The sequence below is a fragment of the Mobula birostris genome, chromosome 20 (assembly GCF_030028105.1).
Source record: "Mobula birostris isolate sMobBir1 chromosome 20, sMobBir1.hap1, whole genome shotgun sequence".
In the NCBI taxonomy this organism is placed as follows: Eukaryota; Metazoa; Chordata; class Chondrichthyes; order Myliobatiformes; family Myliobatidae; genus Mobula; species Mobula birostris.
Genome location: NC_092389.1, coordinates 4550339 through 4577061, shown reverse-complemented (window position 1 = coordinate 4577061; position 26723 = coordinate 4550339). Strand labels below are relative to the sequence as shown.

General features: G+C 41.1%; 1 protein-coding gene across 7 annotated transcripts in view; it reads left to right on the top strand.

Annotated features, from left to right (window-relative positions):
• The window catches only part of LOC140212743 (centrosomal protein of 164 kDa-like), a 309604-nt gene extending 287107 nt beyond the window's left edge, over positions 1-22497 (top strand). For 5 of the 7 annotated variants that reach the window (XM_072283890.1, XM_072283891.1, XM_072283893.1 and 2 more), the window contains 5 exons: positions 5354-5468; positions 8149-8493; positions 10869-10935; positions 19691-19813; positions 22118-22497. In XM_072283890.1, coding sequence (XP_072139991.1) covers positions 5354-5468; positions 8149-8493; positions 10869-10935; positions 19691-19813; positions 22118-22214 — 747 coding nt within the window. In that variant the 3' untranslated portion in view covers positions 22215-22497. Of the gene's footprint in view, positions 1-5353; positions 5469-5654; positions 6615-8148; positions 8494-10868; positions 10936-19690; positions 19814-22117 lie in introns of those variants that run through there. The other 2 variants (XM_072283895.1, XM_072283894.1) reach the window with 2 other exon arrangements.
• The last annotated feature ends 4226 nt before the right edge of the window (positions 22498-26723 follow it).

Here is a 26723-nt window from a genome sequence, read left to right as displayed (position 1 = left end):
AGAGCAGCTCGTGGTTGAGCCCACTAGGGGATCACCTATTCTGGATTGGGTGTTGTGCAATGAACCAGAATTGATTAGAGAGCTAAACGTAATGGAACCCTTAGCAGACGTCATTGTCCCTGACATTTACATCATTTATTACTATATTGTAATTTGTCCTCTACTGTGCCTATTGTCTTGTTTATTAATTATTGTACTGCCCTGCACTGTTTTGTGCACTTTATGTAGTCCTGTGCAGGGTCTGTAGTCTAGTGCAATTTTTATGTTGTTTTACGTAGTCTAGTGTAGCCTTGTGCTGTCTCACATAGTCTAGTGTAGCCTTGCGCTGTCTCACATAGTCTAGTGTAGTTTTGTGGTGTTTCATGTAGCACCAGGGTCCTGGAGGGACGTTGTTTCATTTTTACTGTGTACTGTTCCAGCAGCTTATGGTCGAAATGACAATAAACTTGACTTGACTTGAGCAAGATGAGTGGTCATAGTATGATAGAACTTACCCTGCAATTTAAAGTTGGAAGTTACAGTGGAGTAAAGGGAATGACAGAGGCATGAGAGAGGAGCTGGCCAAAATTAATTGGAAAGGAACACTGGTAAGGATGACAGCAGAGCAACAATAGCTACAATTTCTGGGAGCAGTTTGGAAGAGATATACATCCCAAAAAGGAAGAAGTGTTCTAAAGGCAGGATGACACAACAGTGGCTGATAAGAGGAGTCAAAGCCTGCATAAAAATCAAAGAGAGGGTATTTAATAGCGCAAAAATTGGTGGAAAGTTAGAGGATTGGGAAGCTTTTGAAAACCAACAGAAGGCAACTAAAAAAGTCATAAAGAGGGAAAAGATGGAATATGGATGTAAGCTAGCCAATAATATTAAAGAGGATACCAAAAGTTTCTTCAGTTAAATAAAGTGTAAAAGGGAGGCAAGAGGGGATATCAGACTACCAGAAAACAATACTGGAGAGGTAGTAATGGAGGACAAGGAAAAGGCGGATGAACTGAATAAGTAATTTGCATCAGTCTTCACTGTGCAGTATGCTGGAAGTTCAAGAGTGTCAGGGGGCAGAAATATGTGAAGTTGCCATTACTAGGGAGAAGGTTTTTGGGAAACTGAAAGGTCTGAAGGTAGATATATCACCTGGAGCAGGTGGTATGCATGCCTGAAGGAGGTGGCTGAAGAGACTGTGGAGTCATTAGTAATAATCTTTCAAGAATCAATTGATTTTGGCATGGTTCCAGAGGACTGGAACATTGCAAATATCACTCCACTCTTTAAGAAGGGAGAGAAGCATAAGAAAGGAAACTTTCAGCCAGTTAGTCTGACCTCAGGGGTTGGGAAGATGTTAGAGTAAATTGTTAAAGTTGTGATTTTAGGGTACTTGGAGGCACATGATATAATGGGCAGTAGTCAGCATGGTTTCCTTAAGGAAAAATCTTGCCTGACAAACCTTTTGGAATTTTTTGAAAAAATAACAAGCAGGATAGACAAATTAGAATCAGGGAATGTTGTGTCCCTAAATTTTCAGAAGCCCTTTGACAGTATGCCACACATGAGGCTGTTTAACAAGTTAAGAGTCTGTGGCATTACAGGAAAGATACTCGCATGGATAGAGCATTGCTTGATTGGCAGGAAATGAAGAGTGGGAAAGAGAGGTAGAACAGAGGGATCTAGGAATAATGGTGCATAGTTCCCTGAAGGTGGAATCTCATGTGGATAGGGTGGTGAAGAAAGCTTTTGGTATGCTGGCCTTTATAAATCAGAGCATTGAGTATAGGAGGTGGGATGTAATGTTGAAATTGTACAAGGCATTGGTGAGGCCAAATTTGGAGTATTGTGTACAGTTTTGGTCACCGAATTATAGGAAAGATGTCAACAAAATAGAGAGAGTACAGAGAAGATTTACTAGAATGTTACCTGGGTTTCATCATCTAAATTACAGAGAAAGGTTGAACAAATTGGGCCTTTATTCTTTGGAACGTAGGAGGTTGAGGGGGGACTTGATAGAGGTATTTAAAATTATGAGGGAGATTGATAGGGTTGACGTGGATAGGTTTTTTCCATTGAGAGTAGGGGAGATTCAAACAAGAGGACATGAGTTGAGAGTTAAAGGGCAAAAGTTTAGGGGAAACATGAGGGGGAACTTCTTTACTCAGAGTGGTAGCTGTGTGGAACGAGCTTCTAGCAGAAGTGGTTGAGGCAGGTTCGATGTTGTCATTTAAAGTTAAATTGGATAGCTATATGGACAGGAAAGGAATGGAGGGTTATGGGCTGAGTGCAGGTCGGTGGGACTAGGTGAGAGTAAGAGTGTTCGGCATGGACTAGAAAGGTCGTGATGGCCTGTTTCTGTGCTGTAATTGTTATATGGTTATATATGGGAATAAAGGGAGCCTTTCCTGGTTGGCTGTCGGTAACTAGTGGTGTTCCACAGGGATCTGTGTTGGGACTGCTTCTTTTCACATTATACGTCAAGGATTTAGATGACAGAATTGATGGTTTTGATGAAGATGGGTAGAGGGGCAGGTAGCTTTGAGGAAGTAAAGATGCTACAGAAGGATTTAGACAGATTAAAAGAATAGGCAAAGAAGTGGCAGATGGAATACAGTGTAGGGAAGTGTATGGTCCTGCACTTTGGTAGAAGAAATAAAAGTAGACTAATTTCTAAATGAAGAGAAAATTCAAAAAGCTGATGTACAAAGGGACCTGTGAGTCCTTGTGCAGGATTCCCTAAAGGTTAATTTGCAGGTTGAGTCTGTGGTGAGGAAGGCAAATGTGATGTCAGCATTCATTTCAAGAGGACTAGAATATAAAAGCAAGGATGTAATGTTTGTAACTTTATAAAGCACTGGTGAGGCCACACTTGGAGTATTGTGAGCTGTTTTGGGCCCCTTATCTAAGAAAGAATGAGCTGACATTGGAGAGAATTCAAAGGAGGTTCACAAAAATTATTTCAGGATTGAAAGGTTCATCATATGAGAAGTATATGATGGCTCTGGGCCTCTACTGCAGATGCAATTTAATGTGGATAAATGTGAGGTTATCCACTTTGGTGGCAAAAACAGGAAAACAGATTATTATCTGAATGGTGGCTGATTAGGAAAAGGGGAGGTGCAACGAGACCTGGGTGTCACTATACACCAGTCATTGAAAGTGGGCATGCAGGTACAGCAGGCGGTGAAAAAGGCGAATGGTATGCTGGCATTTATAGCAAGAGGATTCGAGTACAGGAGCAGGGAGGTACTACTGCAGTTGTACAAAGCCTTGAGGAGACCACACCTGGAGTATTGTGTGCAATTTTGGTCCCCTAATCTGAGGAAAGACATCCTTGCCATAGAGGGAGTACAAAGAAGGTTCACCAGATTGATTCCTGGGATGGCAGGACTTTCATATGATGAAAGACTGGATGAACTAGGCTTATACTCGTTGGAATTTAGAAGATTGAGGGGGGATCTTATTGAAGCGTATAAAATCCTAAAGGGATTGGACAGGCTAGATGCAGGAAGATTGTTCCCGATGTTGGGGAAGTCCAGAACGAGGGATCACAGTTTGAGGATAAAGGGGAAGCCTTTTAGGACCGAGATTAGGAAAAACTTCTTCACACAGTAAGTGGTGAATCTGTGGAATTCTCTGCCACAGAAAACAGTTGAGGCCAGTTCATTGGCTATATTTAAGAGGGAGTTAGATATGGCCCTCGTGGCTAAAGGGATCAGCGGGTATGGAGGGAAGGCTGGTGCAGGGTTCTGAGTTGGAAGATCAGCCATGATCATACTGAATGGCGGTGCAGGCTCGGAAGGCCAAATGGCCTACTCCTGCACCTATTTTCTATGTTTCTATGCAAACAACAGGAATTCTGCAGATGCTGGAAATTCAAGCAACACACATCAAAGTTGCTGGTGAACGCAGCAGGCCAGACAGCATCATTAGGTGAGGCAACACTTCACCTGTGAGTCGACTGGGGTGATATACTGCGTCCGGTGCTCCTGATGTGGCCTTTTATATATTGGCGAGACCCGACGCAGACTGGGAGACCGCTTTGCTGAACATCTACGCTCTGTCCGCCAGAGAAAGCAGGATCTCCCAGTGGCCACACATTTTAATTCCACATCCCATTCCCATTCTGACATGTCTATCCACAGCCTCCTCTACTGTAAAGATGAAGCCACACTCAGGTTGGAGGAACAACACCTTATATTCTGTCTGGGTAGCTTCCAACCTGATGGCATGAACATCGACTTCTCTAACTTCCGCTAGGCCCCACCTCCCCCTCGTACCCCATCTGTTACTTATTTTTATGCACACATTCTTTCTCTCACTCTCCTTTTTCTCCCTCTGTCCCTCTGAATATACCTCTTGCCCATCCTCTGGGTCCCCCCCCCCCTTGTCTTTCTTCCCGGACCTCCTGTCCCATGATCCTTTCGTATCCCTTTTCCTATCACCTGTCCAGCTCTTGGCTCCATCCCTCCCCCTCCTGTCTTCTCCTATCATTTTGGATCTCCCCCTCCCCCTCCCACTTTCAAATCCCTTACCCACTCTTCCTTCAGTTAGTCCTGACGAAGGGTCTCGGCCTGAAACGTCGACTGCACCTCTTCCTACAGATGCTGCCTGGCCTGCTGCGTTCACCAGCAACTTTGATGTGTGTTTCTATGTTTCTATGTTTACTTAATGGAATTAAGACGAATAAGGGGTGACCTCATGAAATCTATTGAACGTTGAAAGGCCTCAATAGAGCGGATGTGGAGAGGATATTTTCTATGGTGGGGGAGTCTAAGAATAGAGGGGTTTGTTTTTAGAACGGAGATGAAGAATTTTTTTATCCAGAGAGTGGTAAATCTGTGGAATTCGTTACCAGAGGTGGCTGTGGAGGCTAAGTCATTGAGTATATTTAAGGCAGTGATTGATAGATTCTTGATCGGTCAGAGCATGAAAGAATAGAGGGAGAAGGCAGGAGACTGGGTCTGAGAGAGAAAATGGATGAAATGGCAGAGCAGACTCAATGGGCCAAATGTCCTAATTCTGCTCCTAAGTCTTGTGGTTTTGTGAATAGGATGCTTTCTATGGTGCATCAATGAAAAAAAAAACGGGTATCTGTCTTGTCTAACATCATTGAAGTATTGCTTAATACCATGGCAACTGTCCACTTTGTAAAGGCAGGATTTTGGCTCCACAAGGACAGTGTGATGGTGACTACTCCTACTGCTGTCATAGACTATTCATCAAAACAGTTGTCCTTCCTATGACCTAGGGTTGTCATACACCAACTACCATCCTGGATGAGGTCCATAAACTAAACACTAGACAAGCTGTATTTTTTAAACTGTTTGTGGTGGGTCCAAGAGTGAACTTAAACATTCTAAACTGTTAGCTTTCAGATGAAGACTCGCCAAAAGTCACAGAGGGCAAGAAGGCTGTTACTTTTGATCTTACAGACTCGGATGACATCAGCAGCACTGTCAGCATTGACCTTCCTCAGCAGAAAAGTGAGCATAACAGCAAGTATTCCCAGTTCTATATTGACAGCATTTCCTCTGCTACTATAAACATAATGCTAGAAATACTCAAATACAGAGGAAGAATTTATGGAGAGTGAAATAAAGTGTTTCAAATCAGTTACCAGACGTCTGATAAAAGATCATTAAGTTGAAATTCTGTTTTTTTCTTCATAGATGTTGCCTGGTCTGCTGAGTATTTACAACATTTCCTTTTGTTCACTTTGGATTTTGAGCACCTGCATTGTTTTGCTTTTTGACTTTGTTTCTCCACTGCTAACTGATTTCCTTGTGCCATTTTGCATGCTTTCTGCTTCTACGGAATTAACTATTCTTCATTATCCTTTTAGCTTTACTTTTTTTTCTTTGTTGACCTTATGCCTTTCCCCAGCTTTGAATAAGACCTGCATCACTGTTGGACCATATATCTAGCCTGAAAGCATTAAAGCAGTTTATATTGGGTAATATGTGAGACCAAGGATACACTCAGAACAAAACCAGTGTTTGATTGATCAGGCCAAGATCAAAGACTTATTGATGACTTTGAATTTAATTCACATGGCTCTGAAAAACATTGACTAACCAATGATTTATAATTCCTTCTTTTTTAAAAAGAGTTCACTGTTCTTTCTATTGAGGGTATGTATTTTAGTGTGATTCATAAATTCATATTTCAGTTAAAATGCAACAAATGCTATTGGGCAGGAATAGTCTTGATTAAATATCTATGAATTGATCAGAGTCCAGTTCATAAAACAAGAAGTTGCATAGCCTTCAATATATCACAATTCATAGGTCTGAATGTCAGTATAGAGATTTGACTCATGAGTTCTCATGTTGTGAGCTATTATTTTCCTGTGTCAGTAAATGTTGATTTGTAGTTGTCAGAGAAAGCCCTCGTTTTGATCTCACACTTTGTCGTTTTCCTGTACTGCACTTTTTCAGTGGCTTTTACACTTTATTCTGCATTGCTTTTGTTTTCCCTTGTTCTGGCAGCTAGAGTAAGGTAAAACAATCTAGCTCAGTGCACCTTGTAATGATTTGATCTGTATAAACAGCATGCAAGACAAGCTTTTCGCTGTATCTTTGTGCATATAAAAATAAACCAATTCCAATATCAATACAAAAGTCTGAAAACATGTTCTACCAGATTCAAACCAGCTTCTATCCCACTGTTATAAGACTATGAAATGGTTCCCTAGTGTAATAAAATAGATTCTTGACCTCAGTCTATCTCATTATGACCTTGCACCTTATTGTCTGTTTGCACTGCACTTCCTCTGTAACACTTTATTCTGATTATGTCATTGCTTTTCACTTGTACTGAAACATCAATATAATCAATATGGATGGCATGCAAAACAAAGTTTTTCACTGTACTTCAATACATGTGACAATAATAAATTACCAATTTAATTGGGAGATCTATATTAGATAAACACATTAATTAGGGCATACAAACGTAGTTTGTACTGTTAAAACACTAGCTCACAATAGTTATTACATTAATAGCGCTGTTTACTGAATTTTTATGTTTAATATTGTAGCAACTATTTATATGTGTTGGCGAGTGGCCAAGTGGTTAAGGCGTTCGTCTAGTGATCTGAAGGTTGCTAGTTCGAGCCTCAGCTGAGGCAGCGTGTTGTGTCCTTGAGCAAGGCACTTAACCACACATTGCTCTGCGACAACGCCGGTGCCAAGCTGTATCGGCCCTAGTGCCCTTCCCTTGGACAACATCAGTGGCGTGGAGAGGGGAGATTTGCAGCATGGGCAACTGCCGGTCTTCTATACAAGGTGCCTTCCAAGGTGCAAATCCATGGTCTCATGAGACTAATGGATGCCTATTTATATCTGGTTGCAGCACTGTAGATTTGCAACTTAGCTAAGAAAAGCAATATATATTTTTATTTGCTTCTGCCCTGTTTTCCCCTTATTCCTATGATCATTCCATGGACTATCAATGAGTGGCCAGTGATAATACATAAAGCTGCACTGTGCTTCATAGATTTGCTTTATGGAACATTCTTTCAAATTTACTATCATCACACCAGATGTTACTGTCAAACGCAAGCTCCGTGCTGAGAACCAATAATATTATTTAACAAATGATTTGTCTGAGCATCACAGTCGAGCTATTCCTATCCTCAGATGCCATTAATGAACATGAATCAGGCTTTTGGAGGAGCATTGAGATCAGATTCAGATTTCAAGTTCATATTTATTTCTCATGTGTACATCAAAACATTCAATGAGATGTATAATTTGCGTTAGCAACCATCAGACCTAGAGATGTGTTGGAGACAGCTCGCAAATGCCGCCATACATTCCAGTGCCAACACAGCGTGCCCACATTGCTCAGCAGATCAACACAGAGCACAACAAGCAACAAGACAACAGCAAAGCAAGCCCACACACATGGACAGCCCTTCAACTCCGGATGGAAATAACCTGATAGTTTTTTCCAATGAACCCAGGGTAGCACGACCAACTGTGGAACATCAGTTGACCGACTAATTTAGCATAGGTAGTGGCTTCCAAACCAGTGATCTTTTATAATTACCCCTTGGATAAACCCACAAAGCTCCAAACCTATTCAGAGCTATAAAGAGTTTGCCTCTGTAAGTGTTTTATTTATATTTGTCTCAATTTTTGATCTAATCTAATTTTACAGCAGCGTTGATGACGGAGTGGCCTCTTGCTCAGCATGCCAACATGCAGTATCTCAGCGATTCCATTCAGAAAATCTCTCAGGACCTTAACAGTGTTCTTTCTGTTCTTGGATCAATGGGAACACAGCAGTCCCCAGTTTTCTCCACAGCCCAGGATTTTAGCATCCCCGGTCCTGGCTGCAATAAAGCTCTATCTGTGTATGCCCCCCAGACTGGCAGGTCTCCCAACAACATTACCCTGTCTTCACAATGGACCTGGAACAGAGAAACAAATCCCACATTCCATCATCCCACAGCTCAATCTCTGGACGATATGTTAAGTGAGAAATGGCGCAAATACTTTCCAGGTCAGACGTTAAACATTATTTATCATTTTTTAGGTTTATGATAAAATCCTGCATTATTAAATTGTTTGTCATTTTTAATCCTATTTCTTCCTATCACGACGTTACATTTGGTTCTGAACTGCTGCTTGGATGAGAGCCTGCAGTATCGCGGATATAAAAGATATCATGGCACTATTTTGAAGAACAGTAGGAAGTAATTATTAATGTCCTGGCCAATATTTATCTCTCAGTCAAGATTCTGGAACAGATTTTATGGTCATTATCACTTTGTTGTTTGTGGGCACTTTCTGCTGCTTCATTCCTTATGACAGCAGCTCCTCACAATGGTGTTTAGCTTTGTAAATTACCTCAGGTGCATCCAGTAGAGAGATGAAAGACATAATTTAAATATAGTCCATTTTTTTTTGCTTTTTTCTTCTCATGAGCTGTCATCATTTTCAGTGGGAGACATTAATCGGTAATGATGGAAATTCTATATTACTTTTGAGGAAAAGAGTCCAGGTTTCCCTGGTCCCCAGATCCACTCGAGAAGATTTGCGTTCAACTGTTAGACATAGTTCAAGCAAACATAAATTATATCTTTATCTGTTTTATTCCAACATCTTTAATGGAAAATTGGTCAGTTTATACATGCTTAAGTTAGATTTTGTTGGAGCAAGTTAATGCTGCCTCAGGACAACAAATGTAACATCGTAAACACTCAGTGGCCACTTTTTTGGATATAGGAGTGGAACCTGGTGTGGCCTTCTGCTGCTGTAGCCCATCCACTTCAAGGTTCACCATGTTGTGCGTTCAGGGATGCTCTTCTACACACCACCGTTGTAATGCATGGTTATCTGAGTTACTGTCACCTTCCTGTTAACTTGAACCACTCTGGCCATTCTCCTCTGACCTCTCTCACCTAATAAAGTGGCCACTAAGTGCAAGTCAGTGGAAATAAATCTGATGCTGATGCAGATGATATTACACACTTACCAAGAGAGTGTAGCAAAGTGAATTAAAAACCTTTCCTATTATTTAATTTTTAAGCACTCTTAGATGGATGCTTCATACTGATGGTAATACGAATCAAATAAAATATAACCTGTTCAGGTTTTTTTTTGAAGTTTTCTTAATTATTTTGACAGAGTAAGAAGTGAAAGAGTCTTTTTGCTAACGGGTGCATCACTAAATCAGGACGTGAAATCAAAGTTATTGATTGAATAATGAAGGTGATCCCCCCCCCACTAACACTAAGTAGCATTGGACTATTAAGTATTAAAGAGGTTATTGTAGCAAAGACCATGGTTAAAATGTTCAAGTTTCTACAATACTGTGCAAAAGTCTTAGGCACATATATATAGCTAGGGTGCCTAAGACTTGCACAGTACTGTATTTGTCAATGTGGAATGGGGAACGAGTTTGTAAATCTGGCGGGAGCATAGGATGTTGGGAATGGCGAGGGTGGAGCGCTGCGAAGTGGTATGGAACAGGTGGCAGAGAAGGAGTGCCAGGGTCGGGGTGGTGTGGGTGCAGACACATCCAGCTCTAAGTCACCAGGCAAGGTTATTTTATTCCAAACAATCGGTTTATTGATCATGTCAGAATGTCTCTCTGGTGCTCCCTGCTTCCTTCCCCTTTTCCAAACCATGATTCCCCCTCCCTGCCCCCTTCCCACTCTCAGTCCACAATAGAAACCCATATCAGAATCAGGTTTATCATCACTCACATATGTCATTAAAATATGTTTTTTTTTGTGGCAGCAGTACAATGCATTTTTTAGTACTGTGCAAAAGTCTTATGCGCCCTAGCTATATATATGTGCCTAAGACTTTTGCACAGTACTGACTGTTACTGCAGAGCCTCCCTTTAACCCAGGCATTGCACCAGACTTTCATTCCATTGACATTGATGGAGTAGTAAAAGTTGACAAAATTGAATCAATACTACTTTCATCTTTGACAATGTCCTGTGCATTGTACTTGAACCTCACTTGATTCCAATTAGGAGAAAAAAAGAATTGCATGATGGCAGCTCATCTGCCATCTCTGGACTTGAAAATCAGTTGACGAGTGAGTGAGGAAAGTAAACATGTCCAGAATTTTCCCATGGTCAGTGGTAATAAAAGCACTGTCAGGCTGTGTCAGCTTGTTCTGCTCTACCTTCATGCCATTCCACTAACTTCAGCAGAAAAAAAATTCAGTGAGAATACATTGTGTTGTCTGTTTAATACTACAGGAGGGGTGTGTGAGGGGGTGAATTTCTAAGCAATGCTAACTTTGGTGGAGAAAATCTTGAGAATTAATTAAACTGGAGTTTCATTCAGTTAATGAATTGGAAAGTCGACTTTAGTTCATATGCTTATTGCATTTTTTAAAAATATTCTTCTGTGACAGGAGAAAGGCAATCCCCTGTTGGAAAATCATCATCCTCTGAGAGCCGGTTAGGATACGTTTCAGCAAGGTACCACTGTTGATTTGGAGATCATTTTGCCTTTGTAGCTTTCACTTTTGAGCTTTTTCCATGTGTCTTTGTGTATAAGAGAATCTGTTTAATTAAATAAAACTTCGCTCTGGTCACAGTAGAGGGATAGGTCTGGATTCATTTTCCAAGCTGTACCTTATTTCATCAGAGAACCTATAGATTTCTGTAAAGTTCAAAGTAAAATTTATTATCAGAGTACATGCATGTCAGCACATACAACCCTGAGATTCTTTTTCCTGCAAATCTATAGAACAGTAACTGTAAACAGGATCAATGAACAACAAACTGTGCAAATGAAAATTTCAATAAATAGCAATAAATAACGAGCATAAAATAACGAGACAAAGAGTACTTAAAGTGAGACCATTGGTTGTGGGACACCAGAAGTAGAATGAGTGTAGTTCTCCCCTCTTGTTCATGAGCCTGATGGTTGTGGGGTTGTGACTGGTCTTGAACCTGGTGATGCGAGTCCTGAGGCTCTTGTACCTTCTACCTGATGGCAGCAGCGAGAAAAGAGCATGGCCTGGGTGGTGAGGATCTTTGATGATGGATGCTGCTTTTCTACAGCAGTGTTTCATGTGGATATGCTTAATGGTTGGGAGGGTTTTACCCATGATATACTGGGCAGAATCCACTACCTTTTGTAGGATTTTGTGCTCAAAGGCATTGGGGTTTGCCTACCAGGCCATAATGCAGCCAGTAAATACACTTTCCACCACTCATCTATCGAAGTTTGCCAAGATTTTTGATGATATGCTGAATCTGAGGAAGACTCCTGTGAAAGTAGAGACGCTGCCGTGCTTTCTTTGCCATTATATTTATATGATGGATTCAAGACTGAGATAGTAACACCCAGGAATTTAAAGTTACTGACCCTATCCACCTCTGACCCTCTGGTGAGTACTGGCTCATGGACCTCTGATTTCCCTCTCCTGAATTGACTTGAATTGACTATATTAATTACATCCTTCATATACATGAGGAACAGAAATCTTTATATTACACCTCCATCTAAATGTGCAATGTGCAATTTATAGTAATTTATAATAAATATTATATACAACAGGATAGTCACTATAACATAGAAATACAGTTGCGTCAGCATGAGTTAATCAGTTTGATGGCCTGGTGGAAGAAGCTGTCCCAGAGCCTGTTGGTCCTGGCTTTTACGCTGTGGTACCGTTTCCCGGATGGTTGGGTGACTCAGGTCCCTAATGATCCTTTGGGCCCTTTTTTTGTAAATGTCCTGAATAGTGGGAAGTTCACAACTACAGATGCACTGGGCTGTCCGCACCACTCTCTGCAGAGTCCTGTGATTGAGGGAAGCACAGTTCCCATACCAGGCAGTGATGCAGCCAGTCAGGATGCTCTCAATTATGCCCCTATAGAAAGTTCTTAGGATTTGGGGGCTCACACCAAACTCCTTCAACCGTCTGAGATGAAAGAGTCGCTGTTGTGCTTTTTCACCACACAGCTGGTGTGTACAGACCACATGAGATCCTCGGTGATGTTTATGTCGAGGAACTTGAAGCTGTTCACCCTCTCAACCCCAGATCCATTGATGTCAGTAGGGGTTAGCCTGTCTCCATTCCTCCTGTAATCCACAACCAGATCCTTTGTTTTTGCAACATTGAGGGAGAGGCTGTTTTCTTGACACCATTGTGTCAGAGAGATGATTTCTTCCCTGTAGGCCACCTTGTTATTGTTTGAGATAAGGCCAATCAATGTAGTGTCGTTGGCAAATTTAATTAGCAGATTAGTGTTGTGGGTGGTGACACAGTCATGGGTATACAGAGAGTAAAGGAGGGGACTTAGTACACAGCCCTGAGGGGCACCTATATTGAGGGTCAGAGGGGCAGAGTTGAGGGAGCCCACTCTTACCACCTGCTGGTGATCCCACTTTATGAAGCATTCTGCTGATCTAATACCAAATCCATCAATTGACAGGAGCTCACAGAATTCAGGTTAACAGATTAAGCTGTTGAACATTCCCAGAACATTAAAAGTATGTGTTTATTAAAACACTTTTATTCAATTTCTGTGTTCTTTGTAAGAAAGGTTGTACGTCCGCTCTATGTGTGTGTGGGTTTCCCTTGGATGCTCCAGTTTTCTCCCACAGTCCAAAGACGTACCAGTTAGTCGGTTACTGGGTCGTTGTAAATTGTCCTGCGATTAGACTGGCATTAAAGAGGTGGGTTTCTGGGAGGCACAGCTCAGAGAGCCAGAAAGGCCTGTTCCATACTGTATCTCTCAATGAAAGTGTTACATACACATCAAGATTGAAGTCAAGTTGAAGATTCAAGTACATTTATTATCAAATAATGTATAAATTATACAATCTTGAGATTTGTTTTCTTGCAGTCACAAAGCAAGAAACCCAAAATAACCCAATTAAAAAAAATAAAGACCAACACCCAATGTGCGGAGAAAGAGGGGAAAAAAAAAACAATAAAAGCGAGCACAGCATTCGGAACCAAATTGAGTACTTAGATCCAAGTCCCTGGAGTAGGCCCAAAGCTTCAGTCTCAGCTCATCATATCGGCGGGGCAAATTGCCTGAAAGCTCGCAGACACGAAGCACAGCAGCCGAGCCAGTGTCACAGAGAGACGAATGACCGTTACAGGAGAGTGAGTGAAATCTGGTCCCAATACCCTGTTTTTCCAGTCTACCTGGGCCAGCACTTAAATCATCCATACATTGAATCGTGCCTCGCATTAGGACCCAGGCCCCACCGCAGCGAAGTGCTCTGGGCCTAGATCACGCCATCTAGCCTGAAGCCGTTCTCAACCTCTCCAAGTTAGCTCAGCACTTAGAGTGATCCAACCTTGCACCCAGGACATCGAAACTCCTCTGCCTCGACTCCGCCTCTTTGAGTTGCTCATTCCAACTCCATCTGCATCAATTTTGCAATGCATCAGCAGAGCTAGTAGACTTTGAGAAATGTAGTTGTCAATTGATCCCAACCCAGATGAAGTTCTGTCATATAAATTGTTACACTTGTTTTTATGAAGTCAAAACAATATATGAAATTTCTACCAATATTGGCAAGCTTTGATCAACACCCAAGTATGCAATCAAATTCCTTTCTTACTTGTCACCTGATGTCGAAGTGAACAGAAGATTTTTGTGGGTATTCCTTTGTGAAGAATCAATTTGAACAAATTTGCATAAGGCGGCAAACTCCATTATTCAGTAATCTCCATTCCCAGTTAAAAAAAAGTCATTTGAATACCTCCTGTCATCTGACTGCTTGTGAAACAAATATTGCAGCATTCTGGTTCTCAGACAGCCTAGGTGATATGCAAACAGTAATTTGCCAGTAACATTACACTGTGCAAGCACATAGATTTAATTAATGTTTCACTTGCTAAATATCAGCTGCAGAAAAAAATCAAAAATTGTTTTTTAACAAGAGCAAAGTTTTTTTTAAAGTTTTGTTTCCTTTGATCATTTTCCAAGGCTGTTGCCAATAGAAACATAATTGAGAAGGATTAGCTTCAGGAGATGAGAATTTTGCACATCTCAGTATACAGTATGTATGTGCTCTTCAGTTTGCTGGCTGCTGTTCAGAATTCCCAGGCACAAAATCAACTAACTATGAAGAAATATATGGAGTAGTGAAGTCATATTTCAGTGCTATACTGTCCTGTCTATTAAGACCTTGAGTGCATGAAATAAATTGACCACTCTATATTTGTCTTTGCAACAGTCTATAACGTCAAGATTTGTATTCAAGTTTGTAGGTTGAAACTTACTGCATTTCTTAGTAATTTTGTGTATGTACATATTTCTGTGCAAATGTAATTGGTTAAATATTGTGTGTATACAGAAGTAGCTTACACATGCACTTCCAATGGAAATGGGATCTTCAGCCCATCTGGTCCACGCAGACCAAGATTTCCATCTAAGATAGTCTGAATTTTTCCCATATCCTTTTCCTATCCACATACCTATGTAAGTTCCTTTAAATGTACTTGTCTGGACACTTCATCTGACAGTTTATTCCTTATGCTGACCATACCCTCTGGGTGAAAAGGTTGTAACTCAGCTTACTGTAAAATCTTTCCCTTCTCACCTTAAAATTATGCCTTCCTGTTCTTAATTCCCCCAACCCTGGGAAAAAGCCTTTTACCCCCTCTCCCCCTTCTCCTCTCTCTTCCTTCCCTCTTCACCCTTCCCCCTCCCCTCCCTCTTTCACCCCTCCACCCCCATCTCCCTCCTTCCCTCTTCATCCCCCATCCCCCCTCCACCCCCATCTCCCTCCTTCCCCCTTCACCGCCCATCCCCCCTTTGTTGTTTTGTGTAAGACATTTTTTTTAAATTACAAAATTGCAAAAGAGGGATAGTGAGGTAGTGTTCATCGGTTCATAGACCATTTAGCAATCTGATGGAAGAAGGGAAGAAGCTAATCCTAAAATGTTGAATTTGGATCTTCAGGCTTCTGTACCTCCTTTCCTGGTGGTAGTAATGAGAAGAGGGCATGGCCTGGATGGTGAGAGTCCTTAAAGATGGATACCATCTTCTCGAGGCATCGCCTTTCAGTGATGTCCTTGATGGTGGGAGGGTTGTAACTGTGACGGAGTTGGCTGGGTCAACAACTCTCTGTAGTCTCTTTTGATCTTGTGCATTGGAGGCTCTATACCAGATGGTGCTGGAACCAGCCAGACTGCTCTCCACGGTACAACTGTAAAAATTTGCTGGAGAATGTGGTGTCATACCAAATCTCCTGAAACTCCTAATAAAGAATAGCCACTGGTGTGCCTTCTTCATGAAGAATTGCAAGCAGCCTAGCATAGACCTCTGGGGAACATCACTAGTAACAGGTCTCCAGTACGAAAAAGAATTTTCTATCAATCACTTTCTGTTTCCTATCATCAAGCCAATTGTGTATCCAATTTGTGTATCCTACTTGATCAGCTTCAATGCACAATAGGTTTTGATATATTTTTGGTTGCCTACTTCAAGTGATCTTATGCAAACATCTTTCTTAATGAGCTTCCACTCTTTATTCCAGCTTCAATCATGCAGTTCTAGCTTCCTGATCTCTCACCGTGCTATTTCCTTCCTCCTTTGGGTTTCTCCTTTCCTGCTCTCTTTCAGATCTAATTTCTTCTGAACAGGCATCAACCTGAAATAGTTGTTTCTTCCCTCCACAGAACTTACCTGTCCTCCTGAGAATTATCTGTGTCCTCTATTTGTATTTCCATCATCCAGCATCTGCAGTATTTTGCTTTGGTCTCAAGTTATTTGTTTGCTGGTCTAGTAACTGAGCTCATTTCCAAAGCAATTCCCCAGAATTTAGAAGTATTTCCATTTACGTTAAGCAGCCAATGATGTACCTTTGTCTTTCAGTAATATGATTTAATTGCCCCCAGAATCAGAATCAGGGTTAATATCACTGCCATATATCATAAAATTTGTTGTTTAATGACAGCAGTACATTGCAATACATAATAATAAAAACTATAATTTACAATAAGTATATATTACAGAAAATTAAATAAATAAGTAATGTAAAAAGAGAGGGAAAAATACTGAGGTAGTGTTCATGGGTTCATTGTCCATTCAGAAAAATGATGGCAAAGGGGAAGAAGCTGTTTCTGAAGTGTTGGGTATGTGTCTTCAGGCTCCTGTATCACCTCCTTGATGGTAGCAAGGAGAAGGGGGCATGTCCTAGGTGATGAGGGTTATTAATGATGGTTGCTGTTCTTCTTGAGGCGTTGCCTTTTAAAGGTGTCCTTGATGCTGGGGAGGCTAGTGCCCATGATGGAGCTGGCTGTGCAGTGGCCCTTCCGTACCAGATGGCAATGCAACCAGTTAGAATGCTCTCCAAGGTACATCTGCAGAAATTTGCAAGTGACATCCCAATTCTCTTCAAACTTCTAAAGAAATATAGGCACTGACATGCTTTCTTCGTACTTGCATCAAATAGTAGTCATAGTCATACTTTATTGATCCCGGGGGAAATTGGTTTTTGTTACAGTTGCTCCATAAATAATAAATAGTAATAAAACCATAAATAATTAAATAGTAATATGTAAATTATGCCAGGAAATAAGTCCAGGACCAGCCTATCGGCTCAGGATGTCTGACCCTCCAAGGGAGGAGTTGTAAAGTTTGATGGCCGCAGGCAGGAATGACTTCCTATGACGCTCAGTGCTGCATCTCGGTGGAATGAGTCTCTGGCTGAATGTACTCCTGTGCCCACCCAGTACATTATGTAGTGGATGGGAGACATTGACCAAGATGGCATGCAACTCGGACAGCATCCTCTTTTCAGACACCACCGTGAGAGAGTCCAGTTCCATCCCCACAACATCACTGGCGTTATGAATGAGTTTGTTGATTCTGTTGGTGTCTGCCACCCTCAGCCTGCTGCCCCAGCACACAACAGCAAACATGATCACACTGGCCACCACAGACTCGTAGAACATCCTCAGCATCGTCCGGCAGATGTTAAAGGACCTCAGTCTCCTCAGGAAATAGAGACGGCTCTGACCCTTCTTGTAGACAGCCTCAGTGTTCTTTGACCAGTCCAGTTTATTGTCAATTCGTATCCCCAGGTATTTGTAATCCTCCACCATGTCCACACTGACCCCCTAGATGGAAACAGGGGTCACCGGTACCTTAGCTCTCCTCAGGTCTACCACCAGCTCCTTAGTCTTTTTCACATTAAGCTGCAGATAATTCTGCTCAGACCATGTGACAAAGTTTCCTACCGTAGCCCTGTACTCAACCTCATCTCCCTTGCTGATGCCTCCAACTATGGCAGAGTCATCAGAAAACTTCTGAAGATGACAAGACTCTTTGCAGTAGTTGAAGTCCGAGGTGTAAATGGCGAAGAGAAAGGGAGACAAGGCAGTCCCCTGTGGAGCCCCAGTGCTGCTGATCACTCTGTCAGACACATAGTGTTGCAAGCACACGTACTGTGGTCTGCCAGTCAGGTAATCAAGAATCCATGATACCAGGGAAGCATCCACCTGCATCGCTGTCAGCTTCTCCCCCAGCAGAGCAGGGCGGATGGTGTTGAATGCACTGGAGAAGTCAAACAACATGACCCTCACAGTGCTCGCTGGCTTGTCCAGGTGGGCGTAGGCACGGTTCAGCAGGTAGACGATGGCATCTTCGACTCCTAGTCGGGGCTGGTAGGCAAACTGGAGGGGATCTAAGTGTGGCCTGACCATAGGCCAGAGCAGCTCCAGAACAAGTCTCTCCAGGGTCTTCATGATGTGGGAGGTCAATGCCACCGGTCTGTAGTCATATGTTGGGTCCAGGGTAGATCCTTAGAGATGCTGACACCCAGGGACTTGAAACTGCTCACCCTTTCCACTTCTGATTCCGCTGATGAGGGCTAGTGTGTGTTCCCTCCATTTCCGCTTCCTAAAGTCCACAATCAATTCCTTGGTCTTATTGACGCTCAGTTTAAGGTTGTTGTGACACCACTCAATTCTGTCTTCTCTCTGAAGCCTCTACTGAAGCTTCTGTTTTGTCCTTGTCCTTTTAAGGTTAAACAGAGCAGAATCCATAACATGTCTCTCATCATTGCAATACTGAACATTATATCATGTGTGAACAATATAATTAATAATTAGTTATTTTAAATTTGTTAATTTAGAGTATCAGAAATCATTAGGATTACGTAGTAGTTTCCACCTTCATCTGAGTAAAGAAGTAAACAACTAACAAGTTGGGTGTTCATCCATAGACAGAATTTCCTGGGCCTCAACTTGCTCCTTGAGGGAAAAGGACAGTTACAGGCAGGGTTTAAAACTGGTATTCCATCTTTTGATATGGATATTCTGCCGGTGAAGTGGTAATCCCATATGGGTTTGGAAAATCTGCATAAAAGAAGCAGGTATCTAATCATTCTTACTCTGGAATAGCAACTTTTGGGTCAAAGGACCAGCAGGAGCAAAAAAAAAACCCTGATATAGGTTTGACCATGACGAACTGTTAGAAAAGGCAGCAGTTAGATCCAGCCTATCAACATGTTGTTTTCTGTTTTAATCCATTGAGGAGTGATGTAGGTAAATTGGTAATGCCTATACAGTATTTTGTGCTTAACTCAATATTGCACTCAGTGGCCAATTTATTATGTACCTCAAGTAACTAATAAAGTAATCACTGAGTGTGTTTATGATCTGCTACTGTAGCCCATCCACTTCAAGGTTCGATGTGTTACACATTCAGAGATTCTGCACACCACTGTTGTAGCCCATGGTTATTTGAGTTACTGTCGCCTTCCTGTCAATTTGAACCAGTCTGGCCACTCTCCTCTGACCTCTCCCATTTGCAAGGCATTTTTGCCCACAGAACTGCTGCTCGTTGTGTTTTTTATGTTTATCACACCTTTCTCTGTAAACTTTAGATCAGGGGCTCTCAACTTGGGATCCATAGACCCCTCAGTTAATGGTAGGAGTTCATATCATAAAAAAAGGTTGGGAAACCCTGCTCTAGAGACTGTTGTGTGTGAAAATCCCAGGAGGTACTCAAACTGCACTATCTGGCACTAACAATCAGTCCACATTTAAAGTCACTTAGATCACATTTCTTCCCTCATTCTGATGTTTGGCCTGAACAACGACTGAACCTCTCGACCGCTTTTGTGCATTGAGATGCTGCCACATGATTGGCCAATTAGATATTTTCTATAATGAGCAGGTGCATCTAATAAAGTGGCCACTGGGTGAAAATTACAGTTTTATAGATATTCCATTAATGCCATTTCTCTCAGTAACCAGATGAAGATGTTCAATCAGTCCCACTCAAAGATGGTACCAAAGAAGAGCATCTCTTTTAAAGAAGTGATTGAAGCTAATAAAAGGTGGTTGGAAAATTACAGAAGAAACCCAAAAATGTATCCTTCAAATGATTCAGCAATTGTATTTAAGGCTCAGGAACATAGTTAAGGAGGTCTCCTGGTACCTTTTGTGTATCACAAAAATCATAAAGTTTTGAAGTTTGTTTTTTTTAACAACATAAATTAATATTCAATAAAAATTTGGTTTTAAAAGCAATTCAGTAAAGCAAAGACAAAACTTAATTAGGCTCTTTCTGGAAGTTCTTGGCTGCTTGTTATTAAGAAAGAGTGGAGAGTTCTGTATTATTAAAAAGATCTTGTCATGAAATATTTCTGTTGTGCTCAGTCTGCAGCAATTGTGATATCAGAAAAGGAGAAGCTTGCCTGCATTGGTTACTGAGTTAATCCATGGATCATGGAAATGTAGAATGTCAAAGAATATCCTCAGATGACTGAGGACATGCTAACAGAGATGGAATTACAGAGCATAACATTTTTTATATTTATATTCTAAACAACATTGAATAGCAAGTTCCAGGGAATAAGATTCAGTACATACTGAATCATGAAATTAATCTTTTGTAGTTATATAAATATGTATATGTATACTTGTATAGTTACTTGTTCTAGTACTTAGAGTTTGTTATTATCTTTGGGCTTATTTGAAGGCACTCTGACTTTTTTTCCCAGTTGGGCACATTCTATTTTAACATGCTGGCTTATTTGATTAATCAGAAACAATAATTTTGCTGTGGTGAAGCTCATGAAGAATTGTGAAACGGTTATGTTGAGGAGCGAATACAAAATCAAACACTTTGCAAAATTAAGGAGCTATCCAGATACGGGTAACCAAAATTAATAAGGCCAGCCCAAAGCACATTACAATCTTCAAAGACACGGACACAGTTATTTTTAACTGAAGTATTTTTGGGGCAGGCATTTTCATAATGATACACATCTCTCTGAAATTTCATCTTCCTCATTTTCCCTAATGTTCCTGAGCATAATACCAACAGGAGTCAAATGACTGAGAGGAGATCTACTCCTGGGGGCAATAAATGTGGCATGGCATACCCACTAGCGAGTGTATAATAAACCCATTAGTGAACTGTGAATTTTCTTTCCTCTCACATCTGGTACAGTGACCATAAATCATGCTACAAAGGAAAAAGGAAACGTATTTTAAGGATCACTAAATGCTGCTTTATTTTCATGCCTTGTACAGTTATAGAGACACTGTGTTGCCCTCGGAATAACTGCCAAAGTAATCTCTCACATCAAGTGACCTCCTTGATTCGAGTGATACTGGAGGCACTCGTTTTTAATGGTGTAGATCTGTCACTGTGCTGCCAGCTGAAAAACAATTAGCCTGTTTGAGTTGAACCAAGCTAGTGATATCATCAGTAGAAAGGCTTTGGAGAAGTCACCGTATCTAATGGCAAAAGGCAGTTGAATTAACATTTAGAAAGATGCAATCCATGATGTCCAACTATTTAACAATCTACATCTGAGCACCTTGTATTGTTTGATTCAGTAATTCCTTTGTTCTTTCCTGATTTAAGCAGAATAAAACCACAATAAAAGGAGGTAAGAAGATTTGAAAATGTTTATTTGTCCCTTCATAAATGATGAGTAAAAATATGTTAAATTCTTACAGAACGCTGGAGGAACTCAGCAGTCCAGGCAACGTCCCTGCAAAAGAAAAAAGAATCGACTCTATTCCTTCACATAGATGCTGCTTGACCTGCCGAGTTCCTCCAGTTTTTCATGAGTTACTCTGGATCTCCAGCATCTGCAGAATCTCTTGTGTTTTTGATTCTAAATTCCTGTTGTAATGTCTCAAGTTTAGATTGCAGTGAACTGTTTTGAAATACTAACCAAATGGAGATGTACAAGATAATAAGAAGCATAGATCGAGTGGACAGCCAGAGACTTCTTCCCTGGGCAGAAATGGCTATTATGAAGGGGTATAATTTCAAGGTGATTGGAGGAAAATATGGGGGGATGTCAGAAGATAAGTTTTTTGCACAGAGAGTGGTGGGTGCCAGGGGTGGTGGGAGAGGGCAATACATTAGGGATAGCTCAGAGACTCTTAGATAGACACAGTATAATATCCACAGGATAGAGTGATAGAAAAATGGACGGCTGATCTTAGAGCAGGTGAAAAAGTCAGCACAGTTTCATGGGCTGAATAGATTTAAGAGATATTTTGAGTGGGTACTCTGAAAGAATCATGCTTCTTTGGAATTGCCTTTAGAACGTGATGCACTCTGTGACCATTGCTCTGCAGTAATGTTTAGTGTACAATGAGACGCATGGAAATATCAAAACTTGTTAATTTTCCTTGATGTTCATCTTTAGCTCGCTCACTGAAGCAATGAAAAACTCTGAATTGATGGAAGGCCTAATCCAACTTGAACTGGATGAAAAGAATCAAGTCATAGTCCACCAATTTTGAAAAGTTGAGATTCCCAATGGTAGCATTATTGTTATTTAGACACATGTAATGAACAAAAATGTCTTCTCTCAACCAGCCCCATGCTTCTGAAAAGTGCTATTTCACAAAATATATAATGGTAATTAATTTGAAACTGTTATAGATAGCAATAAAATATTTTCTAACTAATATTTTTTAAGTAATCTGACTGATTATTTTTTAGCATGTTATATGTAAAATACCAAAAACTCTGGTGTCTCACCATGCTTTCTGCCAAAGGTATACCTAATTAAAACATGCATCAAATGCTTTATTTATTTTCAAATTCAATGGTTTCTGGGTTTTTTTTTCTGCATGATAATACAAATGCTGTGTCACATTGCCTAGAGAGCACCTTCACATCAGCTATTACTGTCTGGTTTAGTGCAGCATCCTCTCACAATATACAAAAACTACAGCGAACTGTCAGGTCAGTAGAAACAGTCATTGGCTGCAGTCTACTATTACATAGGACTTGTATGTGGCCAGGACAAAGAAGCGGGCGGGAAAAATCATTGCAGACACTTCCCATACTGCAAACTAACTTTTCCAAAAGCTCCCTTCTAAAGGGCTATTAAAATAAAAACTTCACGCCGTCTTAAAAACTTTCCTTCCCTAGACAGTTAATTTTATCAACCATTCTAGTTAGCCCCCCCCACCCCCACCCCCACCACCCTCTATCTAATACTCACATCACTGCATTGCACTTTAAACCACTTTTCATTGTAAATACATGCTGGTATTTATGCATTTACACACATTTTATTCCACATCTGTACTTTAATGTCTAGCTTTATTTTTCTATAATTCTCTATTCTTTATAATTGTTGAATGTTGTTTTTTGTTTCATGTCGCACCCTGACCAACATACCACAGCAAATTCCTAATACATGTAAACATAAATGGCGATTAAAGTTGTTCCTTAGATCTTGAATCTGAAGAATACACCTAAGTCTGAACAGGAAAGCCACAAGTATTTATATACAGCTCTGGTAGTATAGTGAGTTGTTCATGCTGATAGGATCCATAATGCTTTCAGGATTTGGGTGTTATGACTTTTCAAATTTTGCTAGTACTTCACTTTCAAACATTTTCTCAATGTTATGTTTGACAAGCAGTTTATTGCACATCTTGTATATCCATCTGACACCAGTTTGAAGTCATACCATCCCTTTGTAAAGCCTGTTTTGGAGCTTTATATTTAACCCAGGCCATTTTTAATCAGTTTTAGGTTAAGCATTTATGTACCTTTCATATGTGTTGGCATGTGGCAAAGTGGTTAAGGCGTTCGTCTAGTGATCTGAAGGTCACTAGTTCAAGCCCCAACCAAGGCAACGTGTTGTGTCCTTGAGCAAGGCACTTAATCACACATTGCTCTGCGACAACACTGGTGCCAAGCTGTATGGGTCCTAATGCCCTTCCCCTGGACAACATCGGTGGTGTGGAGAGGGGCAACTGCTGGTCTTCCATACAACTTTGCCCAGGCCTGCCCAGGCGCAAATCCATGGTCTCACGAGACTAACAAATGCCTATACTTTTCATATTCTCAATCATTTTTTGGCCAGGAAAAGTGGTACAGGTGGGTATAATTACAGCATTATGACAAAGGGTCCCAATGAGGTGAGCTGCCTTCCTGAACCACCACAGTCTTATTAAAGAAAAAGCAAGGTGGGCCATTTAAGCCTAATTTTGTTAATCTTTCTCCTTAGCTTCTTTCAGCTACTCTTTTCTACATTTTTTCGGGCCCAAAACGTTGACTGTTTATTACCCTTCATAGATGCTGCCCGACCTACTGAGTTCCTGCAGCATTTTGTGTGTGGTGCGTTGGATTCCCAGCATCCACACAAACTTTTGTGTTTACAATATTATGATGCTGCCTTTCTTATGTACTCATTCATGTAACATTGGCTTACAGGCAAAGCCAACAATTTATTGCCTATCCCTAGTTGTGCTTGAGAAGCTGCTGGTGAACCACCGCAGTCTTATTAAAGTAAGAGTGAGGTAGCATCTACTGTACAGGGCTTCTAGGATTTAGAGCTTACGCTATTTGCTTCCAGAGATTTTACTGATAACTCTTTCCATGTTCTGCAAGAAATGTTTATGAGCCATCCTCTCGTAATCCTAATTATTTTGTTGGCTTGACTCAGGAGGCCTCATCAGACTGAATAATTTGCATGAATCAATTATCTCAAATCTTTTCCTAATTATGAAATCTTCCAGTGGGTCATCTTGAATCTCATTTAGGCCTAATTTTGTTAATCTTTCGCCTTAGCTTCTTTCAGCTACTCTTTTCTACATTTTTTCAACATCACTAAAACCATCTTGCTTAGTTGACCAGATTCAAAAGGAAATTTTAGATTTAGATTAGCTTTATTTGTCACATGTACATTGAAACATACAGTGAAATGTGTCATTTGAGTCAACAACCAGCACAGCCTGTAAGTGTTGCCATGCTTCTGGTGCCAACATAGCATATCCACAATTTACTAACCCTAACTTGCAAGTCTTGGACCGTAAGAGATAGGAGCAGAGTTAGGCCAATTGGCCCACGGAGTCTGCTCCACCATGGCTGATCCACTTTCTTTCTCCTGTACTGGTCACACTCTGACTAATCAAAAACCTATCAAATTTCACCTTAAATACAGCTAATGATCTGGCCTCCACAGCAGCAAGTGGCAACAAATTCCACGGACTCACCACCCTCTGGCTGAAGAAATTCCTCCCTATCTCTCTTCTAAATGGAGGTCCCTCTGTTCTGAGGCAGTGCCAGCTTGTCCTGGAGTCCCGCACTATAAGAAACATCCTCTCCACATCCACTCTACCTAGGCCTTTCAACATTCAATAGGTTTCAAAGAGATTCCCCCCCCCCATTCTTCTAAATTCCAGCAAGTACATACCAAGAGCCATCAAACGCTCTTCATGTGATTAGAATCATTCTTGTAAATATCCTCTGAACCCTCTCCAATGTCAGCACATCCTTTCTTAGATAAAGGGATCAAAACTGCTCATAATACTCCAAATGAGGCTTCACCAGTGCCTTATAAAGCCTCAACATTACATCCTTGCTGTTATATCCTAGTCCTCTCGAAATGAATGTTAATGATGCATTTGCCTTCCTCACCACCAACTGACCCTGAAGCCTTTAGGGAATCTGCACAATGACTCCCAAGACCCTTTGCACCTTGGATTTTTGAATTTTCTCACTGTTTAGAAAATAATCTACGCATTTATTCCTTCTACCAAAGTGCATAACCATATACTTCCTGACACTATTCCATCTGCCACTTCTTTGTCTAAGTCTTTCTGCAGACACCATGCTTCCTCAACACTACCTACCCCTCCACTTAACTTCATCTGCAAACATAGCCAGAAAGCCATCAATTCCATCATCCAAATCATTGACATATAACTCAAAAAGAAGTGGTCCCAACACCAACCCCTGCAGAACACCACAAGTCCCTGGCAGCCAACCAGAAAGGGCTCCTTTTATTTCCACTCTTTGCCTCCTGCCAATCAGCCAATGCTTTATCCATGCTAATACCTTTCCTGTAATATCTTGGGCTCTTGTTAATCAGCATGTCTAGCACCATGTCAAAGGTCTTCTGAAAAACCAAGTACACAACATCCACTGACTCTCCTTTGTCTGTCCTGCTTGTTATTTTCTCAAAGAATTCCAACAGATTTGTCAGGCAAGATTTTCCCTGAAGGAAACCAAGCTGACTTTGGCTACGTCCACACTAGACCGGCTAATTTTGAAAACGCCGGTTTCACGTAAAAACGACAGGCATCCGCATCAGGCGTTTTTGAAAATACCTCCGTCCACATTAAAACAGGTATTTGGCCGAATCTCCTCCTACTGGGCATGCGCAGGACACATCTACAGAAAACAAACAAAGAGGAAACAGTATACTTGGTGCGCGTTTGTCCAGTTACAGACTAGAAAAACTTAAAAGGAAATTGCCAAATGATAGACAGCTGTTGGCTCTCGTGCAGGAGGACTTAAAACTAAAAAAACAAATACTGGAGCGTATGGAGGCAACCGACGGAGTTCACGGACAATATGACCCGGCTGACGACGAACATTGAAAAACTGACTGACTGACTAACTCTGTTGCAGAGGGATTTGCAATGATGAGAAATATGGTGGCTCCCCCCCAGTACTTTTCACCACCACAATAGCAGCCTCACAGCCACTACAATAGCTACACATACGGAAACATGGACCCCTGGGTGGCCCCACCAATGTCTTCCCCACTCCCACAGAGGGGTCACCCTGCAAACATTTCCTACAGCCATAGTCTTTTCACCAATGAAAGGGACGACAGGTTTTTTAAAACCTCCGGTTACCCCGTACACACTACACTGCCCAACTGGCGTTTTCAGATTTAAACACTCTGGAGAGCGTTTTAGAAAAGCTCCATTTTCTGGGGAGGAAAACGCCGTTTCAGTGTGGAGGGAGGGTCAAAACAAAGAGAAAAAGCTTCGGTTACA